The sequence below is a fragment of the Scyliorhinus canicula genome, chromosome 8, assembly GCF_902713615.1.
Source record: "Scyliorhinus canicula chromosome 8, sScyCan1.1, whole genome shotgun sequence".
NCBI lineage: Eukaryota > Metazoa > Chordata > Chondrichthyes > Carcharhiniformes > Scyliorhinidae > Scyliorhinus > Scyliorhinus canicula.
Window position 1 is genome coordinate 152516562 of NC_052153.1, and position 16502 is coordinate 152533063.

General features: G+C 45.2%; 1 protein-coding gene across 2 annotated transcripts in view; it reads left to right on the top strand.

The window, feature by feature from the left end:
- Positions 1-16502, top strand: part of arhgef28a (Rho guanine nucleotide exchange factor (GEF) 28a) — a 571388-nt gene that overhangs the window by 216447 nt on the left and 338439 nt on the right. For both annotated transcript variants that reach the window (XM_038805467.1, XM_038805468.1), the window contains exons 8-9: positions 2833-2906; positions 5689-5758. In XM_038805467.1, the coding sequence (XP_038661395.1) occupies positions 2833-2906; positions 5689-5758 (144 nt within the window). The remainder of the gene's footprint in view (positions 1-2832; positions 2907-5688; positions 5759-16502) is intronic.

Consider the following 16502-nt stretch of genomic DNA (forward strand, 5'->3'; position numbering starts at 1 on the left):
TCATTTCCGATTAATCTGATACAGACTTGAAATATAAGCATTAACTGGGGAAAACCACAATCTGTTGGGCATGAGGTACACTGCTGGAGTAAAATATTTTGCACTAGAGACAGCAGTGAATTAAATTGGTTGCCTTGTGTACTGTTAGGCATCAAGGCTCACTAACTATATGACTAACTTTAGTAGTTAGACTAGGGAGAAGCCACAGTTCCTGCTTTTAATTATAATGTCCAGCTGTGGATGTTATGGGGAGCATTTCATTTGTTGTTTTCAGTGGAATTGCAACTCCTATGTTATGATTTATGCTTAGAGGTTTGTTGCAAATAGGAAACTAGAGGAAACCTCCAGGATGAGAATATGTGTCTCTCGGCTCTGATGTTCTCCCTATTCAAAAGCTCACCAATTCTTCCTCTCGAGACACAGATTTGAAAATTAATCTCTTGCACAATGTACTTGGGTTAGTCACTGTAAATCATGCCTTCTAGTAGATGGTTGACGTTGGGAGGGTGGAGGTGGGGCTAAAAGAGTGCTTTTAAATACTTGGCTCAATCTATATGTTTTCACCATTGTGGATGTTTATTCTTGTAATCTGTCAATTATTTGGTTATTCAAGGCACATAGAATCATTTACTGTACATTGTTGTGATTATCTACTAGTTGCACCAAATATTGACTAATCTATTTTAGTAAACCTATAACTAAAATTTAATAATATGATTTGTGCAGGTACAATGGCCTGAGGAGCCATGCGTTTTCTTATCCAAAAGTCTTTGACATTTATTTATTTATTTTTTAAAATAAATTTAGAGTATCTAATTCTTTTTTCCAATTAAGGGGCAATCTAGTGTGGCCAATTCACCTACCTTGCAGATCTTTAGGATGTGGGGGTGAGACACGGGGAGAATGTGCAAACTCCACACAAGCAGTGACCCAGGGCCAGGATTGTCTCAGTGCCGTGAGACAACAGTGCTAATCATTGCAGCAACGTGCCGCCCCGTCTTTGACATTAATTGTGTCTCCTATCTTCGCTGTTTCACCCCCTGTAATTGCCCAGAATCATTACCGATAATAATTGATTATTAATTATTAGTAATTACCTAATTTCAATTCCTATGATTCTGATCGAAATATTAATTGTGCATGCAAAGTGCATGGGCGCCGGGACGCGACTCTCTGGCGACCGGACAATTCCCGGCAGCCGCGCGCATGAGGTCGACACGGCGCCGGTCGGGAGCCATTGAAAGTGGCCCCTGTGCCGATTCTCTGCGGTTGACCAGCTGAGTTCCTGCTGAGTTCCGCCGGCGTGGTTCCCATATGATTCTACCTGGCGGGAGCTCAGATCTGTGGTGGCCGTCCTGGTGAGGGGGTGGGGGATCAGACTCTGGGTGGGGGCCTCCACAATGGCCAGGCCCATGATCGGGGGCCACCGATCGGCAAGCGGTGCGATCCAGGGGGAGGCCTACCTTTTTCCGCGCCAGCCTTCTGTGTGGCTCCGCCGCGCAAGCGGCTGCTGTGCCAATCTGCGGACGACCGCCGCGTGCATTCGCAGACTCGTGGCCAACTGCCGCGCGCATGTGCGGACCTGCACCGAGCAGTGCAGGGCCACGTACGGCAGCTGGAACAACGCAGAGTACTCCAGCGCCGTGCTGGCCTCCTGTGGGCAACAGAATTGCTGGGCCAAGAGTGACACCGGCGTGAAACACTTAGCCGCGTTTTCAGAGAATCCCGGCCCTTATTCTGAATGAATTAATAACTTCTTATTTGGCACCTTTGTGCATGCATAAGTGATCATTTTGACATTTGTTAAAAATTAAAATATTGAAGTATTTCCATGTTATTAAAGGGGCGAAGAACAAGAGAAAGTACAAAGAAGATTTATAAGGATCACCCCAACACTGAGAGGGTTCTTTGGGGAAAAACTGAACAAGCTGGGTCTTTTTGCTCGAGGTTACCTAACAGAGGGTTTTTAAATTATGAAGGTATTTAATTGGGTCAATGTAGAGACGATGTTTCTACTTGTGGGGAGTCCAAGACTACAGGCAAAAGACAATCACTGATAAATCCAATAAGGGATTCAGGAGCAATCTCTTTAATTAGTGGTCAGAATGTGGAACTTGCCACCATGTGGTGTGAATAGTATCATTATCCTAAGTGCATCTAAGAGGAAGCTGGATATGTACACGAAGGAGAAAAGAATAGGAAGAAAATGTTGATTAAGGTGCGATGAATAAAATGGGAGCAGGCTCGTATGTGGAGCATAATCACCAGCATAGATCTGTTGGGCCAATGGCTTACATCCGAGGTACAAAATTTATTATAATTCTACTCTATTTTAATTCTAGGAAATGTTTAAATGGGCAGCACGGTGGCCTAGTGGTTAGCACAACCGCCTCACGGCGCTGAGGTCCCAGGTTCGATCCCGCCTCTGGGTCACTGTCCGTGTGGAGTTTGCACATTCTCCCCGTGTCTGCGTGGGTTTCGCCCCCACAACCCAAAAAATGTGCAGTGTAGGTGGATTGGCCACGCTAAATTGCCCCTTAATTGGAAAAAATAATTGGGTAATCTAAATTTATAAAAAAAAAGGAAATGTTTAAATAAATAAATCAATGAAGTTGCTCTTGAATATGGTGCTGAAACATTGAAGAATTGAATAGTGATATGAACACTTGTTATTTAAATGCACAGGATGCAATTGGATTTTGATTTACTATGTGGGCAAATTAATTGGCAGTAGAGTAAGAAGAATTTGAAAATATGGCAGCACCTCACTTCTGGGAGGTTGCACATATACATTTCAATATTAGAGTTAATAAGCATTTTCTTTTTATCCAGGATCCTGTTCTGAAATATATACTGATGAATCTGGTGGGTCAACAGAAAGCACAGACAAGGAGACCCATGTTGAGGTACTGAATTCTTTAACTATCTAATTAGATTTAATGATTGCAACACATTTATTTCTCTGATCTGTCATCGGGATCTGTTGAGCGAAAATAAAATCTTTCTTTGCTTACTGTTAATTGTTATATTGTGCATATAGATTACTTGAGAGGCTTGATGATTTTGTTTCTTAACTTGAGGTTTTGTGCCATGAAAAATATGTAAATTATATTTTTGATATTTTGGTGTTGCACCACCAGTCATGATGGGCCGAATGGCCCCCTTCTGTGCTGTAACCATTCTGTGAGATACCTAATTTCAATTCCTATGATTCCGCGCCGGCTCGGAGAATCGTCGTGGACGCCGAGACCACCCGCGATGCCGGTCCGACGCTGGGACGCGACTCTCTGGCGAAATGAATTTTCAAATTAATTTACGCGGTGTGGGCGTTGCTGGTTACGCAAGCATTTATTGCCCATCCCTAGTTGAACTCCAGAAGGTGGTGGTCAGTTGCCTTCTTGAACCGCTGCATTCCTTGAGGAATAGGTACACCCACTGTGCTGTTAGGGAGTGAGTTCCAGGATTTTGTCCCTCCCAGCGACCGTGAAGGAATGCAATATGTTTCCAAGTCAGGGTGGTGAGTGACTTGGAGGGGAACCTCCAGGATGTGGGGTTCACAGGTATCTGCTGATCTTATCCTTCTAGATGGTAGTAGTCATGGATTTGGAAGATGCTGTCTTATGAACATTGGTAAGTTTGCAGGGCATCTTGTAGATGGTACACATGGCTGGTATTGTGTGGAGCAAGTGAATGTTTGTGGAAGGACGGTGATTCAAGTGGGTAGCTTGCTATCGAGCTTCTTGAGTGTTGTTGGAGCTGCACCCATCCAGGCAAGGGGAGAGTATTCCATTACACTCCTGACTTGTGCCTTGTAGATGGTGGACAGGCTTTGGGGTGACATGAGGTGAGTTACTCGCCGTGGGATTCCTAGCCTTTGACCTGCCCTGGTAGCCATAATAATATGGCTAGCCAGTTCAGTCTCTGATCATTGGTAACTCCCTGGTGGGGTTTAGGTGTTTACCCTATTTGCATTACCATAAATATGATGTGAAACATTTTGATGGAGGTTAGTATTCTGAAGAAGCTCAAGTGTTTGGCAAAAGCTCATTGATTCATATCCTTCTCAGAATCTAAATGTCCTTATTTCCCTCCCCATATTCTCCTCCCACTGTGTTTGTTTACCACAACTGAGCAAGCAACAAAAACTCCTTATTGCACACAGAGATCTTCAGGATGATAAACAAAGGATGCAGAAGGATTTTATGCAAAAACAGCTGAAGCATGGCTTTATAATATGCCTGGATGTAAATTACAAAGCTGTAGGTTGCAACTGTCCTGTGTTTGTAAATATCTTTATAAAGTAGAAGTGTGCTTGCTAGTTTCTCTCCAAACTACTTTAGAATTATGCATGTATCATTGTGATATTAAGTGAAAAAGTTTACTTTTTTATTACTTATTGTAATTAGATTGATTAAAATATTGTGCAGCTCTTTAATTGAACAGCTTCAATTCCACACAGTGTTTCATGAATTGGCGAAACTGTGAGCTCTTTACAATAGCTTCTTTGAGACCTTATCAGTTACACCCATAATTGATTTGTGCGCCTCATTTAGCTACTTGCAATTAATCATTATAATAGCTTTTAAAAGAGTTTCATATTAAAACTGGGCTCAGAGAATGGTGTCATTGGATACATAGAAACTATTTTATTGTACTTTGAATGCACGGCATTGTGTAATGCACTGTTCTGAAAGTTTTGACTGAAAGCAATGAAGCATTTGTAGCTCTGACCAAACTTTGATATTCTAAAATGCATAAAATAATAAAGTAAGCCATTAGTCCAATTTGACTTGTGGCTGGAGATTAGTTATGATAAGGTATGATGGGAACAAGGTTTAAAGGACTAAAATTCTGGACAGATATAGTGCCAGCATTTCTTTAAGCACTCTATTGTACAGGTGTGGACTTAATTTTCTCTCAGGTACAGCATAGAGTTGTCAGCTGTAATTTATGGAGCAAAGGAAGAAATAAAAGAAAGAAACAAAGACCACATCCACTGTGTAACTTGAAACATACATGTTGACCACTATTTTGCAAGCCTCTTAATATTGAGTCTGATGCATGAAATTCCTTTTTAAATTTCATGTTCTGAACATTAAATAATTTCCCTTTACTGCACCTACATTTTGTATGAAGCCAAGTCAACATTCTTATCCCTCCAATTCAGGATCATGTAAGTTTCATGTTATTTTCCCCTTTTTTGTTTCAAAATACTTATGGTTACTCAATAAGATCCTAGATCCTCTTAGATGTGGGTGGTTCCAGTCACCCATATTCTTTTATAGGAAGGTTTGTAGCTTATTTGTTAAAAGAGCAATGTGTATTGAGGGTATTAATTTTGATTTAAATGAAATTTTAATTACTCCCACATTTCCATAAGAAACGAGTTGATCATAATATTTGTAACTTTTCTTAAAGAGTAATGCGGTTTAAGGATATTAATTTTGTCTTGAATGAAGTCTTACTATTATGAATTATTATTTATAGTTTAGCATGCTGTAAATTTCAGTACAATGAAAATCTTGTATGTTGTGTCTCAAGTGGATGTAGCACAGCTTCATGATTCCTTTTGCTACAAGATTAACTTTCTTAACTCATTCAACCCTGAAGAAGCTTACATTTTGATTTCAGGCACCAGCTCTGCCATCCTTGTTCAAAAGTCTAATTGCCTTTTTCTTATTCATTTAGCATGTTAGCACTGTGAGAGATCAAACAGGTTTATTGCTGGAAGAAGTGGACCCAACTCTACTGGATACAGGTAGAAAATAAAGATCAATTTGTCAGATATTTATGTACCTTGTACATGTCAGCATTTGTGGGTACTATATCATCGTCTTTAATGCTGATTCATGGTGGGGAGGTATGAGATTCCAGCAAAGTTCTTTTCAAATCACTATGGTGGAAGGGTCATCCCTATTAATTTAATTTAGTAATTGTTGTAGATTCATAATGAATCTAGCAGCTCACAGAGGGGCTGTGGGCCATCAGCAGTAGAATTGTATTACACAACAATTTCTAATCTTATGGTCCAGCTTATCTCTCATTTTACTATTGCCATCAAACCAGGGGATGAACCTAATTCAACGAGGAGTGTAGGAGCATGCCAAGAGTAGCACCAGGCATTCCTAAAAATTAGGTGCCAACTGGGTGAAGCTACAACATGCGATTATATGCATGCTATACAGTGCAAGCAACATACTACAGACAGAGATAAGCAATCCCATAATTAATGCATCTGATCAAACTTCTGCCGTCCTGCCACATCCAGCCATGAATGGATAACTGATCAACTAACTGGAGGATGAGGCTCCATGAACATCCCTACCATTAATCATCATGGAGCCCAGCATATGAATTGAAAAAACAAGGTTGAAATATTTTTGCAATTACCTTCAGCCAGAAGAGTTGCTGAGCAGCTGATCCATCTCCTTCCCCGTAAGGTCTACATCATTACAGAAACCAGCAGTCAGTAAGTTTGTTTCACCTTTTGTGATATCAGGGAATGGACGAGCACATTCACTACAGCAAAGCCCATGGGTCCTGACCAGATTTTTGCTGCTGATGAGCATCTATCCTAAATAAATAACTATGGTCTGAGCAAAGCTGTTCCAGTACAGCTACAGAACTTGCATCTACCTGGCAACGTGGAAAATTGTCCAAGTGTGTTCTTTCAGAAAAAGCAGGACATATCTAATCTGGTCAATTACTACTCCACCAGTTGACTCTCAATCATCACCTAAGTGATAGACTGTGTCATCAACAATGTTGTCGAGTGACACATACCCAACATTAATCTTCTCACATGTGCTCCATTTGGCTTCTGCCTGAGCCACTCTGCTCCAGACCTCATTGCAGCCAATATGCACAAAGGAGCTAAATTCCAGAGATGAGGTGGGTGACTGTCCATGATACCAAGGCAGCGTTTAACTTAATCAGCCATAAAGAAACCCATCAAGATTGAAGTTGAAGAGAATCTAATTGGGTGAGGGCGAAACTAGCATGAGAAAAGATGGTTGTAGGAGACTAATCAGGAAACCTGCCCCCAGATTCTCAGAATGCTGTACTCAGTGGAGGAGAGGAGGGACACCCTCTTCCCCAGGGTGTGCCAGAGACTAAAGCACATGTTGTGCACAGGGCTTGGGAGGAGGTGGCAGAGGCAGCCAGTGCTGCCAGCCTCACCAGGTGGACTGGAACACAGTGCATGGAAGAAGATGAATTACTGCCTTAGGGCAGCTTGGGTGGGTCAGGAGAGTGGCGGCGTGAAGAAATTTGGCAAGGTTGGCATCGTGGTCCTGCTGGTCATGGCCGCAGATGGTGATGTTGTCTAGGTACGGGAAGGTGGCCCGCAAACCGTACCGGTCGACCATTCAGTCCATCTCCCTTTGGAAGACCGAGACCCCGTTAGTGATGCCGAAGGTAACCCTGAGGAAGTGATAGAGATGACTGTCTGCCTCGAAGGCAGTGTATGGACGGTCCGATTTACAAATGGGGAGCTGGTGGTAGGCAGATTTGAGGTCTACCGTTGCGAAGACCCGGTACTGTGAAATCTGATTGACCATATCAGATATGCGTGGGAGGGGATACACGTCGAGCTGCGTGTACCGATTGATAGTCTGGCTGTAGTCCACGACCATTCTGTGTTTCTCCCCAGTTTTAACGACTACCGCTTGGGCTCTCCAGGGACTGTTGCTGGCCTCGATGATGCCTTCCCGAAGCAGCCGCTGGACCTCGGACCTGATGAAGGTCCTGTCCTGGGTGCTGTACCGTCTGCTCCTGGTGGCGACGGGTTTGCAAAGAGGGAAGGCGGATCGACCTTTAGGGTTGTGAGGCCGCACACAGTGAGGGGTGGTAGGGGCCCACCGAATTTTAGGGTTAGGCTCTGGAGGTTGCACTGGAAGTCCATACATAGTAATAGGGCAGCGCAGAGGTTAGGGAGGACGTCAAGGTGGAAGCCGCTGAATTTTATGCCCTGGACCGTGAGTGTGACCGAACAGTACCCCCGGATCGCGACGGAATGGGATCCGGAGGCCAGGGAGATTCTTTGGTTAGCTGGGTGTACCGCGAGGGAGCAGCGCCTTACCGTATTCGGGTGGATGAAGCTTTCGGTGCTCCCGGAGTCCAGCAGGCAAGAGGTCACGTGGCCGTTGATTTTCACGCTGGTCGAAACGGTGGCCAGGTTGTGCGGACGAGACTGGTCGATTGTCACCGAGTCGAGGTTGGTCATCGCTGACGTTGGATGATGGGGAGCCTGGGGGGCCCAGGTCCTGAAATGCAGTTGGTGTCCATGTGGCGTGGGGAAGACAAGATGGCGGCGTCGGAAGATCTTGAGGGGGACATTACGGGGGTTGGACAAGATGGCGGTGCCCATGGGCCGTATGTGGTCTGAGGGGGGGGAAGATGGCGGCACCCACTGGCCACGCGTGGTCGGGGGAGGCGAAGATGGCTGCGCCCAATGGCCGCGCGTGGTCCGTGGAGGTGAGGATGGCGGCGCCCATTGTGCGTAGACTAGGCGGGTGGGGGGCGACAGCGACAACTGCACAGGCCTGGCACACCGCGGCGAAGTGTCCCTTTTTACCGCAAGCTTTACAAAGGGCAGCATGGGCCGGGCAGCATTGGTAGGGTTTTTCTGCTGGCCGCAAAAATAGCATCGGGGGCCCCCGGGGTGGGATGGCTGGCGCGCGGCGCAGGCGTATTGGCTGGGTAAGGCCCCCGCTGGGGCGGCCATCTGTGGGGTCCATGATGCGTTGGAGGGGTGGGCTGCGCGACTGGGGGTGTAGGCCTGAATGTTGCGCGAGGCGACCGTCATGGAGAGCGTTGGCTTCTTTGTCTCAGCTGGATCGAGCGTGGCCCCCTCTAACAGTCTTTGGCGTATGAGGTCCGACCCAATCCCCGTAACGAACACGTCCCTCATAAGGAGGTTTGAATGTTCAGTGGCCGTAACGGCCTGACAGTCACAGTCCCGGACGAGTGGGATGAGGACCCGCCAGAAGTCTTCGATGGACTCACCAGGGAGTTGAGAGCGAGTGGTGAGTACGTGCCTGGCGAAGAGCGTGTTCGTCTTCTGCGCGTAGTTTTCTTTGAGAAGTGTCATGGCTTCGGCGTAGGTCGGCACGTCCTGGATCAGCGGGAAAACGTTGGAGCTCAACCTTGAGTACAGGATCTGTATCTTCTGAGCCTCCGAGATAGCGCTAGGCGCCGAGTTAATATACGCCTCAAAACAAGCCAGCCAGTGATTAAAGTCCTTTTTGGCATCGCTTGATTGTGGATCCAGCTGCAGGCGATCTGGCTTGATACGGAGGTCCATTTTTAGAAAATCTTAGAGCAATAAATTGATGCACGAAAAATTGAACAAAGACTAGAGTTGGATACAACTGAGGCTTTATTGCTCTAAGATGTGTGGCCTCCCAAAGCAGCTGGCAAAATGGCTGCTGCATGGAGGACACATTATTTATACTCCGCCTACTGGGTGGAGCCAGCAGGCAGGGACTACCGGCGAACCTGTAGTACAGGTCCTACTATACATCACCTAATAAAGGTGTAACAGTGGTTTACCACAAGCAGTTCCTGCAATTTAAGCCTTTAGTTTCTGATATTGTCAGAATCTGTCCTGTAGCTACATCAAGGCCAGTATATCTTTACTCTGGAATCGTTCCTGTGACATTGCATTGAGAGGATGCTTTACGTCATTCAACATTTGAAAATAAATTGTTAGAAATGTGGAAAATTTAATCAATATCAGTCTTGCCTTGTATGGACCGGTTAGGAGAAATATGTCTGCAACACAGGGCTGCTGGAATACGGATTTATAATGGCATTTAAAAGGGAAATGAATAAATAATCGTAAATGGAATAGCAATTAAAGAATGTTTGAAAGAGCAAGGTACTAAGACAAATTATAGTTCTTTCTGAGAGGCTGGATGTCCAAATGCCTCTTCACCTTTATTGTAACTCCTGTGGTATGATTCTATCCTGATCCATGACAAATTATTGCATGCATGATTTGATTGGTTTATTTTGTTGCATATCGATGTTTCATGGATTGTTGGTTTTGTCACCAATTTTGCTTGTTCTGTTTATTTCAGTTATTTTGTGTTGATATGCTTAATTTATAGTTTTTCTACTTTTTTATTAATGGTATGTAAAACTTGACACGTGGTCAATCTAATCAAATTTTTGAAGTAACCAAATTTAAAATATATATTGATACAATGTGGTGTTTGTTCAGCCATTTTATGAACAATCACACTCACACGACTCACTTCACTTGATCATCTGGCTTTCCAAATGTTGACTATAATTAACTGGAACATTCTATTGCTGAAATAAATAGTCTAGATTTAGAAAAGTTATTAACATTTCATTCAACTGCAGTAAATCATTTCAGTGCCAAGAGCATGGGTTGAGTGATCTCCTCCTGTGCTGTAAATCACTCTGGTTCCGCTGTAATACACAGTTCTGCACAGTCCTCGGCCTCACTACCTCCCCACAGCTTGGGGGATGTCTATGTTGTTTCTTTGGGTACAATAAGAAGTCTTACAACACCAGGTTAAAGTCCAACAGGTTTGTTTCAAATCACTAGCTTTCGGAGCACTGCCCTTTCCTCAGGTGAATGGGTGCCAGGGATAAACAATTAGAAAAATTAAAATACAAATACACTAATTGTACTTCTTTTGATACTGGTCTAATATTCTTTGAGAAGACTATTGCATTTCTGAATTCCAGTAACAATCTCCACTTCCAAAACTGCTTCCTCTAAATTAGTACTCACCGATTTTAATTGCGGTGGTCATTTAATTATCCTGCCTGTGTTATATTTCAGTATGAATATTGCTGCATTTGCTTTCTATCTCTTAGTTGCATGCCTTCCATGATGGGAATGGTGCTGCCTGTTTGTATATCAGGTCTGTAGACATTTGGAATTCCTTAATACCGTTTGGGTCCACAAGTCGTTCTGTGGAACAAACAACCAACTGCTTTTTGGAGTGATGGATTTTGACTGGACTATTGCAATGCTTTTCCTTGTGCTGAATACTAAAACAAGCTGTTGTCGTTAAATATGGCCCTTTTAAGGTCTAAAGAACATAAGAACATAAGAACATAAGAACTAGGAGCAGGAGTAGGCCATCTGGCCCCTCGAGCCTGCTCCGCCATTCAATGAGATCATGGCTGATCTTTTGTGGACTCAGCTCCACTTTCCGGCCCGAACACCATAACCCTTAATCCCTTTATTCTTCAAAAAACTATCTATCTTTACCTTAAAAACATGTAATGAAGGAGCCTCAACTGCTTCACTGGGCAAGGAATTCCATAGATTCACAACCCTTTGGGTGAAGAAGTTCCTCCTAAACTCAGTTCTAAATCTACTTCCCCTTATTTTGAGGCTATGCCCCCTAGTTCTGCTGTCACCCGCCAGTGGAAACAACCTGCCCGCATCTATCCTATCTATTCCCTTCATAATTTTAAATGTTTCTATAAGATCCCCCCTCATCCTTCTAAATTCCAACGAGTACAGTCCCAGTCTACTCAACCTCTCCTCATAATCCAACCCCTTCAGCTCTGGGATTAACCTAGTGAATCTCCTCTGCACACCCTCCAGCGCCAGTACGTCCTTTCTCAAGTAAGGAGACCAAAACTGAACACAATACTCCAGGTGTGGCCGCACTAACACCTTATACAATTGCAACATAACCTCCCTAGTCTTAAACTCCATCCCTCTAGCAATGAAGGACAAAATTCCATTTGCCTTCTTAATCACCTGTTGCACTTGTAAACCAAAAAAGAACTGTGTAATCTGGGATAGTTATACCTTGGGTGAACAATAAATCTATTGTCTTCTGGGTTTCATGCAAAATTTACACTACATGCTTTCATTGTATCCAAAGCTAATAATATCAATCACGTTACATGCATTTTGTAGAATAAGCGGTTAAACAAGTTTATTTACTAGAATCTGCAGGAAGAACTATGGTTGAAATGCATTTGAATGATACAATCACTTTGAACCACTCCATGGAGATGCTGAAAAGATAAACTGATCAGCTGGGTTCCTTGTGAAGCTTTGTTTTCAAATCATTCAGAAAATAGACAAATGGATTAAAGGGAAGGTGCCTGAGCCCTACCAATTACAGTCTTTTTTAAAGTTTGTCACCTTTCCTATCTGTAGAGTGACAAATTAGTTGTTTTAGTCTGTTATAACCATAATGAGATGGTATATGAAAAATCTTTGATCCTTGCACCTCAAATTCTTTGAAATGCAACCTTTCTTTTTGAAAAGTGTATCTGTAATACTTGGATAGCTGACTGAATGATGAGCAACCAGCTCCCTTACTCCGACACGATGCCAAACGGTGACCGTACGTAGAATCTGAGAAACACACTCCATGCTGGGATTTCCTGATGCGATTATGATGTTTAACACAAGAGACGTTATGGAGAGGTATTGATCAGAGATTCCTTCTATTCACAGAAGAGATATGGGGCAAGATTATTGGCAGTTATTGGGGTAGGAAAAGAGGTGGGTGGTGCATAATTTCACAACGCACATCCAGACACAATGGAACAAATGGCTGTAATAATTGTGTGATTCTGTGAATAGCTCAATGATGCATTTTATTTCTTATACTTTGGTCTGCTTGGTGATGCTTCTTTTCAGCTCCCTGTTCCAACTACCTGGATATATTAATAAAAATGTGCACCATTTTGACAGTCAGGGGCAGGACTTTGCATTCTGAGTCGGGACCATGGCCCTACACTGTTGGACACAGTCACCCATAACACCATAAGATGTAGGAGTGGAAATAGGCCACATGGCCTATTGAGCCCGTTCTGCCATTCAATGAGCTCATGGCTGATCTGATATATTCCTGAACTCCACTTTCCTGCCTTATTCCCATAACCCTTGATTCACTTACTGAGTAAAATATCAGCCTTGACCCAGCTTCTACATTTGCTTTGGTAAATAATTCCACAGATTCACTACACTCTGAGAGAAAAACATTCCTCCCCATCTCTGTCTTAAATGGGCATACTTCCTTGATTGGCCAATCAGTGAGCAGAGGGTGTGCTCAGCATCTAATCAAGGATCATTGATGGGCTCTTCAGGCTAAAGTGCCAATAGAAGTCCTCCAGCATTGAAAGAGCAGCAGCTTCTGTTGTAAGAGAGAGGGCACCTTCAACTTCAGGCTCCATCTCGAGGTACCCTCTCAGCTTCCAGCTATGCATTAGCTATGAGGAGCGGTTGAATAAACTTGGTTTGTGCATTAGCTATGAGGAGCGGTTGAATAAACTCGGTTTGTGCATTAGCTATGAGGAGCGGTTGAATAAACTCGGTTTGTTCTCACTGGAACAATGGAGGTTGAGGGGCGACTTGATAGTGGTCTACAAAATTATGGTCTACAGAGTGGATAGTCAGAGACTTTTTCCCAGGGGAGAGGGATCAATTACTAGGGGGCATAGGTTTAAGGTGTGATGGGCAAGGTTTAGAGATGTACGAGGCAAGTTTTTTACACAGAGGGTAGTGGGTGCCTGGAACTCGCTGCCGGAGGAGGTGGTGGAAGCAGGGACGATAGTGACATTTAAGGGGCATCTTGACAAATACATGAATAGGGTGAGATTAGAGGGATACAGACCAGGAAGTGTAGAAGATTTTAGTTTAGACGGGCAGCATGGTCGGCACAAGCTTGGAGGGCCGAAGTTCCTGTTCCTGTACTGTACTTTTCTTTGTTCTTTGTTCTCCTTTTATATATTTGAACTAAAATATGCCCTCAGTTGCCAGGCGATCATTGTGGAGGGAAAATCACTCCATAAGGTTACCTGTTACCCCAGATGCTGCCAGGTTAGGCGGATGGGGCCCTGGAGGTTTCTGGAAGGCTGCACCCCCCTACCCGGGACTGGGGCCAGGATGTCGCCTTCAGGCACGCTGTTGACACTATAGGGGGGGGGGGCACAGGCTGACTTGAAAATTCCTGCTGGTCCCTGGTCCATGAACTTAACTGGCCTGTGAATGACCTTAACTCGCTATCCAAAGGTTGTGGGCAAGTTGCTTTTCTGCCCTGGAAAGTTGGTAGCCTTCTGAAAGTTTAAATAAGTAAATTTAGAGTACCCAATTATTCTTTTTTTCCAATTAAGGGGCAATTTAGCATGGCCAATCTACCTAATCTGCACATCTTTGGGTTGTGGGATGAAACCCACGCAGACACTGGGAGAATGTGCAAACTCCACACGGACAGTGACCCAGGGCCGGGATTCGAACCCGGGTCCTCAGCGCCGTAGTCCCAGTGCTAACCACTGTACCATGTGCCGCCCTTAGCCTTCTGAAAGTTGGCTATAGCAGGGTTGGTGCTGGCAAACTGGCACACCAGCTAATGTTGTGAAATTATGCTCCTGCCTATCTCTTCTCCCACCCCCATTGGTCCCCAAACATTTTGCCATAGATGTCATCTGTCGTTCGACAGGGGGGTGAAGTCTCCATCTCGGGTCACCCGAAGTACATTTTCCAATGGCACAGAGAATTGTAAAATCGGGATCGGTGCCTGGAGTCGGCGGGCGTCAATCCGTTTCCGATGCCCCTACCCCTGCTGAAGGTGGGATCGAGTTTCATACTTGCGTGCCAGTGGGAGGATGTGAATAAATACAAATAGGTCATAATGATCCATTTGCATCCATTTAGCGGGCATGGCACCCTAATCGCTGGCCCTAAGTGATTCTCCAGTACACAGGGCAGGGAATTATGTGGTGGGGATTACTACAGGTCTCACAAAATATGAGCCTGATGTGGTGGTACTTGTGGTGGGCCAAGGGGGTAACCTTTATGGAATCCCCCTAATAGGGAGACCCCCCCCACGGATCCCCTAACTAAAGGAAACCCCCCCCAACACGGACCCCCTAACTAAAGGGACCCCCCTCCCCCCACACAGACCCCCTCAGGGACCCCTTGACTAGAGGGACACTCACAGGAACCCCTTGATTAGAGGGACACTCACAGGGACCCCTTGATTAGAGGGACCTTCTCAGGAACCCTGGGTTAGAGGAACCCTTACAGGGACCCCTTGACGAGAGGGACTCCGTGATGAGGGGAACCCTCAATAGGGCACCCGTGACTAGAGGGACAGCCATAGGGACTTCCTGACTAAAGGGAATCCCTACCCCTACAGAACCCCTTCCCCAGAAAAGAGACCCCTATCTGGAAGCTAAAGAGCAGTCCAGACAGGGACAGTGAAACAATTACAGCTGTAACACTTACCTGGTAGCCTCACATGCCCAGTCTTCGAAGTGCTGAAACCCCAATGCTTACAAAGATCAACCACATCAAAGAGGTAAGTGCATTGCAAACACTCAAGTTTGTGATTGCAATGCACTTACTGTTCTTTGATGTGGTTGATGTTTGTAAACACCACGCAAGAGACCAGCATCAAGATTCGCGACACTTGAAATGTCTCGCAAGATTCACAGAATCTTGCATCGCAATCAGGATCTCGCTCTCGTTGGGCAATATCCAGGCTTGCATATTTAAATGAGTCATTAGGCTAATTTAAAAATACGCTCGACCAATTCACCCAGGGCCTGGGATTCACCGGCCTCATCATCGAGGCCTCAACTGTTTGGTAGTGATTCACAAAGTCATGAACCAGTCATGACGACATGGTGGCACAGTGGGTAGCACTGCTGCCTCAGAGCCCCAGGGACACGGGTTCAATTTTGACCTTGGGTGACTGTAGAGTTTGTACGTTCTCCCCATGTCTGCGTGGGTTTCCTCCGGGTGCTCCGGTTTCCTCCCACAGCCCAAATATGTGTAGGTTAGGTGGATTGGCCATGTTAAATTGCCCCTTACGGGGATAGGGTGGAGCCATAGGCTTAGGGAGAGTGCTCTTTCCAAGGGCCAGCACAGACTCGATGGGCCGAAAGGCTTCCTTCTGCACTGTAAATTCTATGATGAAGACACCTCTTGGGGGTCTCGCTGGGAAGCGAAGGTCCCTGGGAGGTCAGGGCAGGGTGGCAACCTGGCACTCCCCTGGTGTCTTGCCACTCTCAGCCTTGCATCTTAGCACTGCCAGCCTGGCACTGCGAGGGTGTCCAGATGGCACTGCCAGATTGGCAGGGATGGTGCCAGACTGGCAGCGTCCAAGTGCCAGGTTGCCCGTGCCAGGGGTTGGTGCCCTTAAGTAGAGGGGTGAGGGGGGGGCTCGAGGACCGTGGAAGAGGTACTTTGAGTGAAATGGGGATGAAGCCATGGTGGGAATGCAGAGGGGGGTCGAAAGATCAGTGGTGGAATTCTCCATTTCTGGGACAAAGTGATGATGCCAGCGCAGAATCTGTGAACTTTTACGACAGAAAAACCAGCGTCACACCTGGACTGATGCCGCTACTGTTGAGGGGCTAGCACTGGTGCCGTGTGGAACACAGTTGATTCCAATGAAAAGCGGTGCAGGATTCGCCAGGTCCGTGATTAATATTCGGGAGGCTGACAAGCTGCAGCCGCACATACACATTACAATCCCCACACA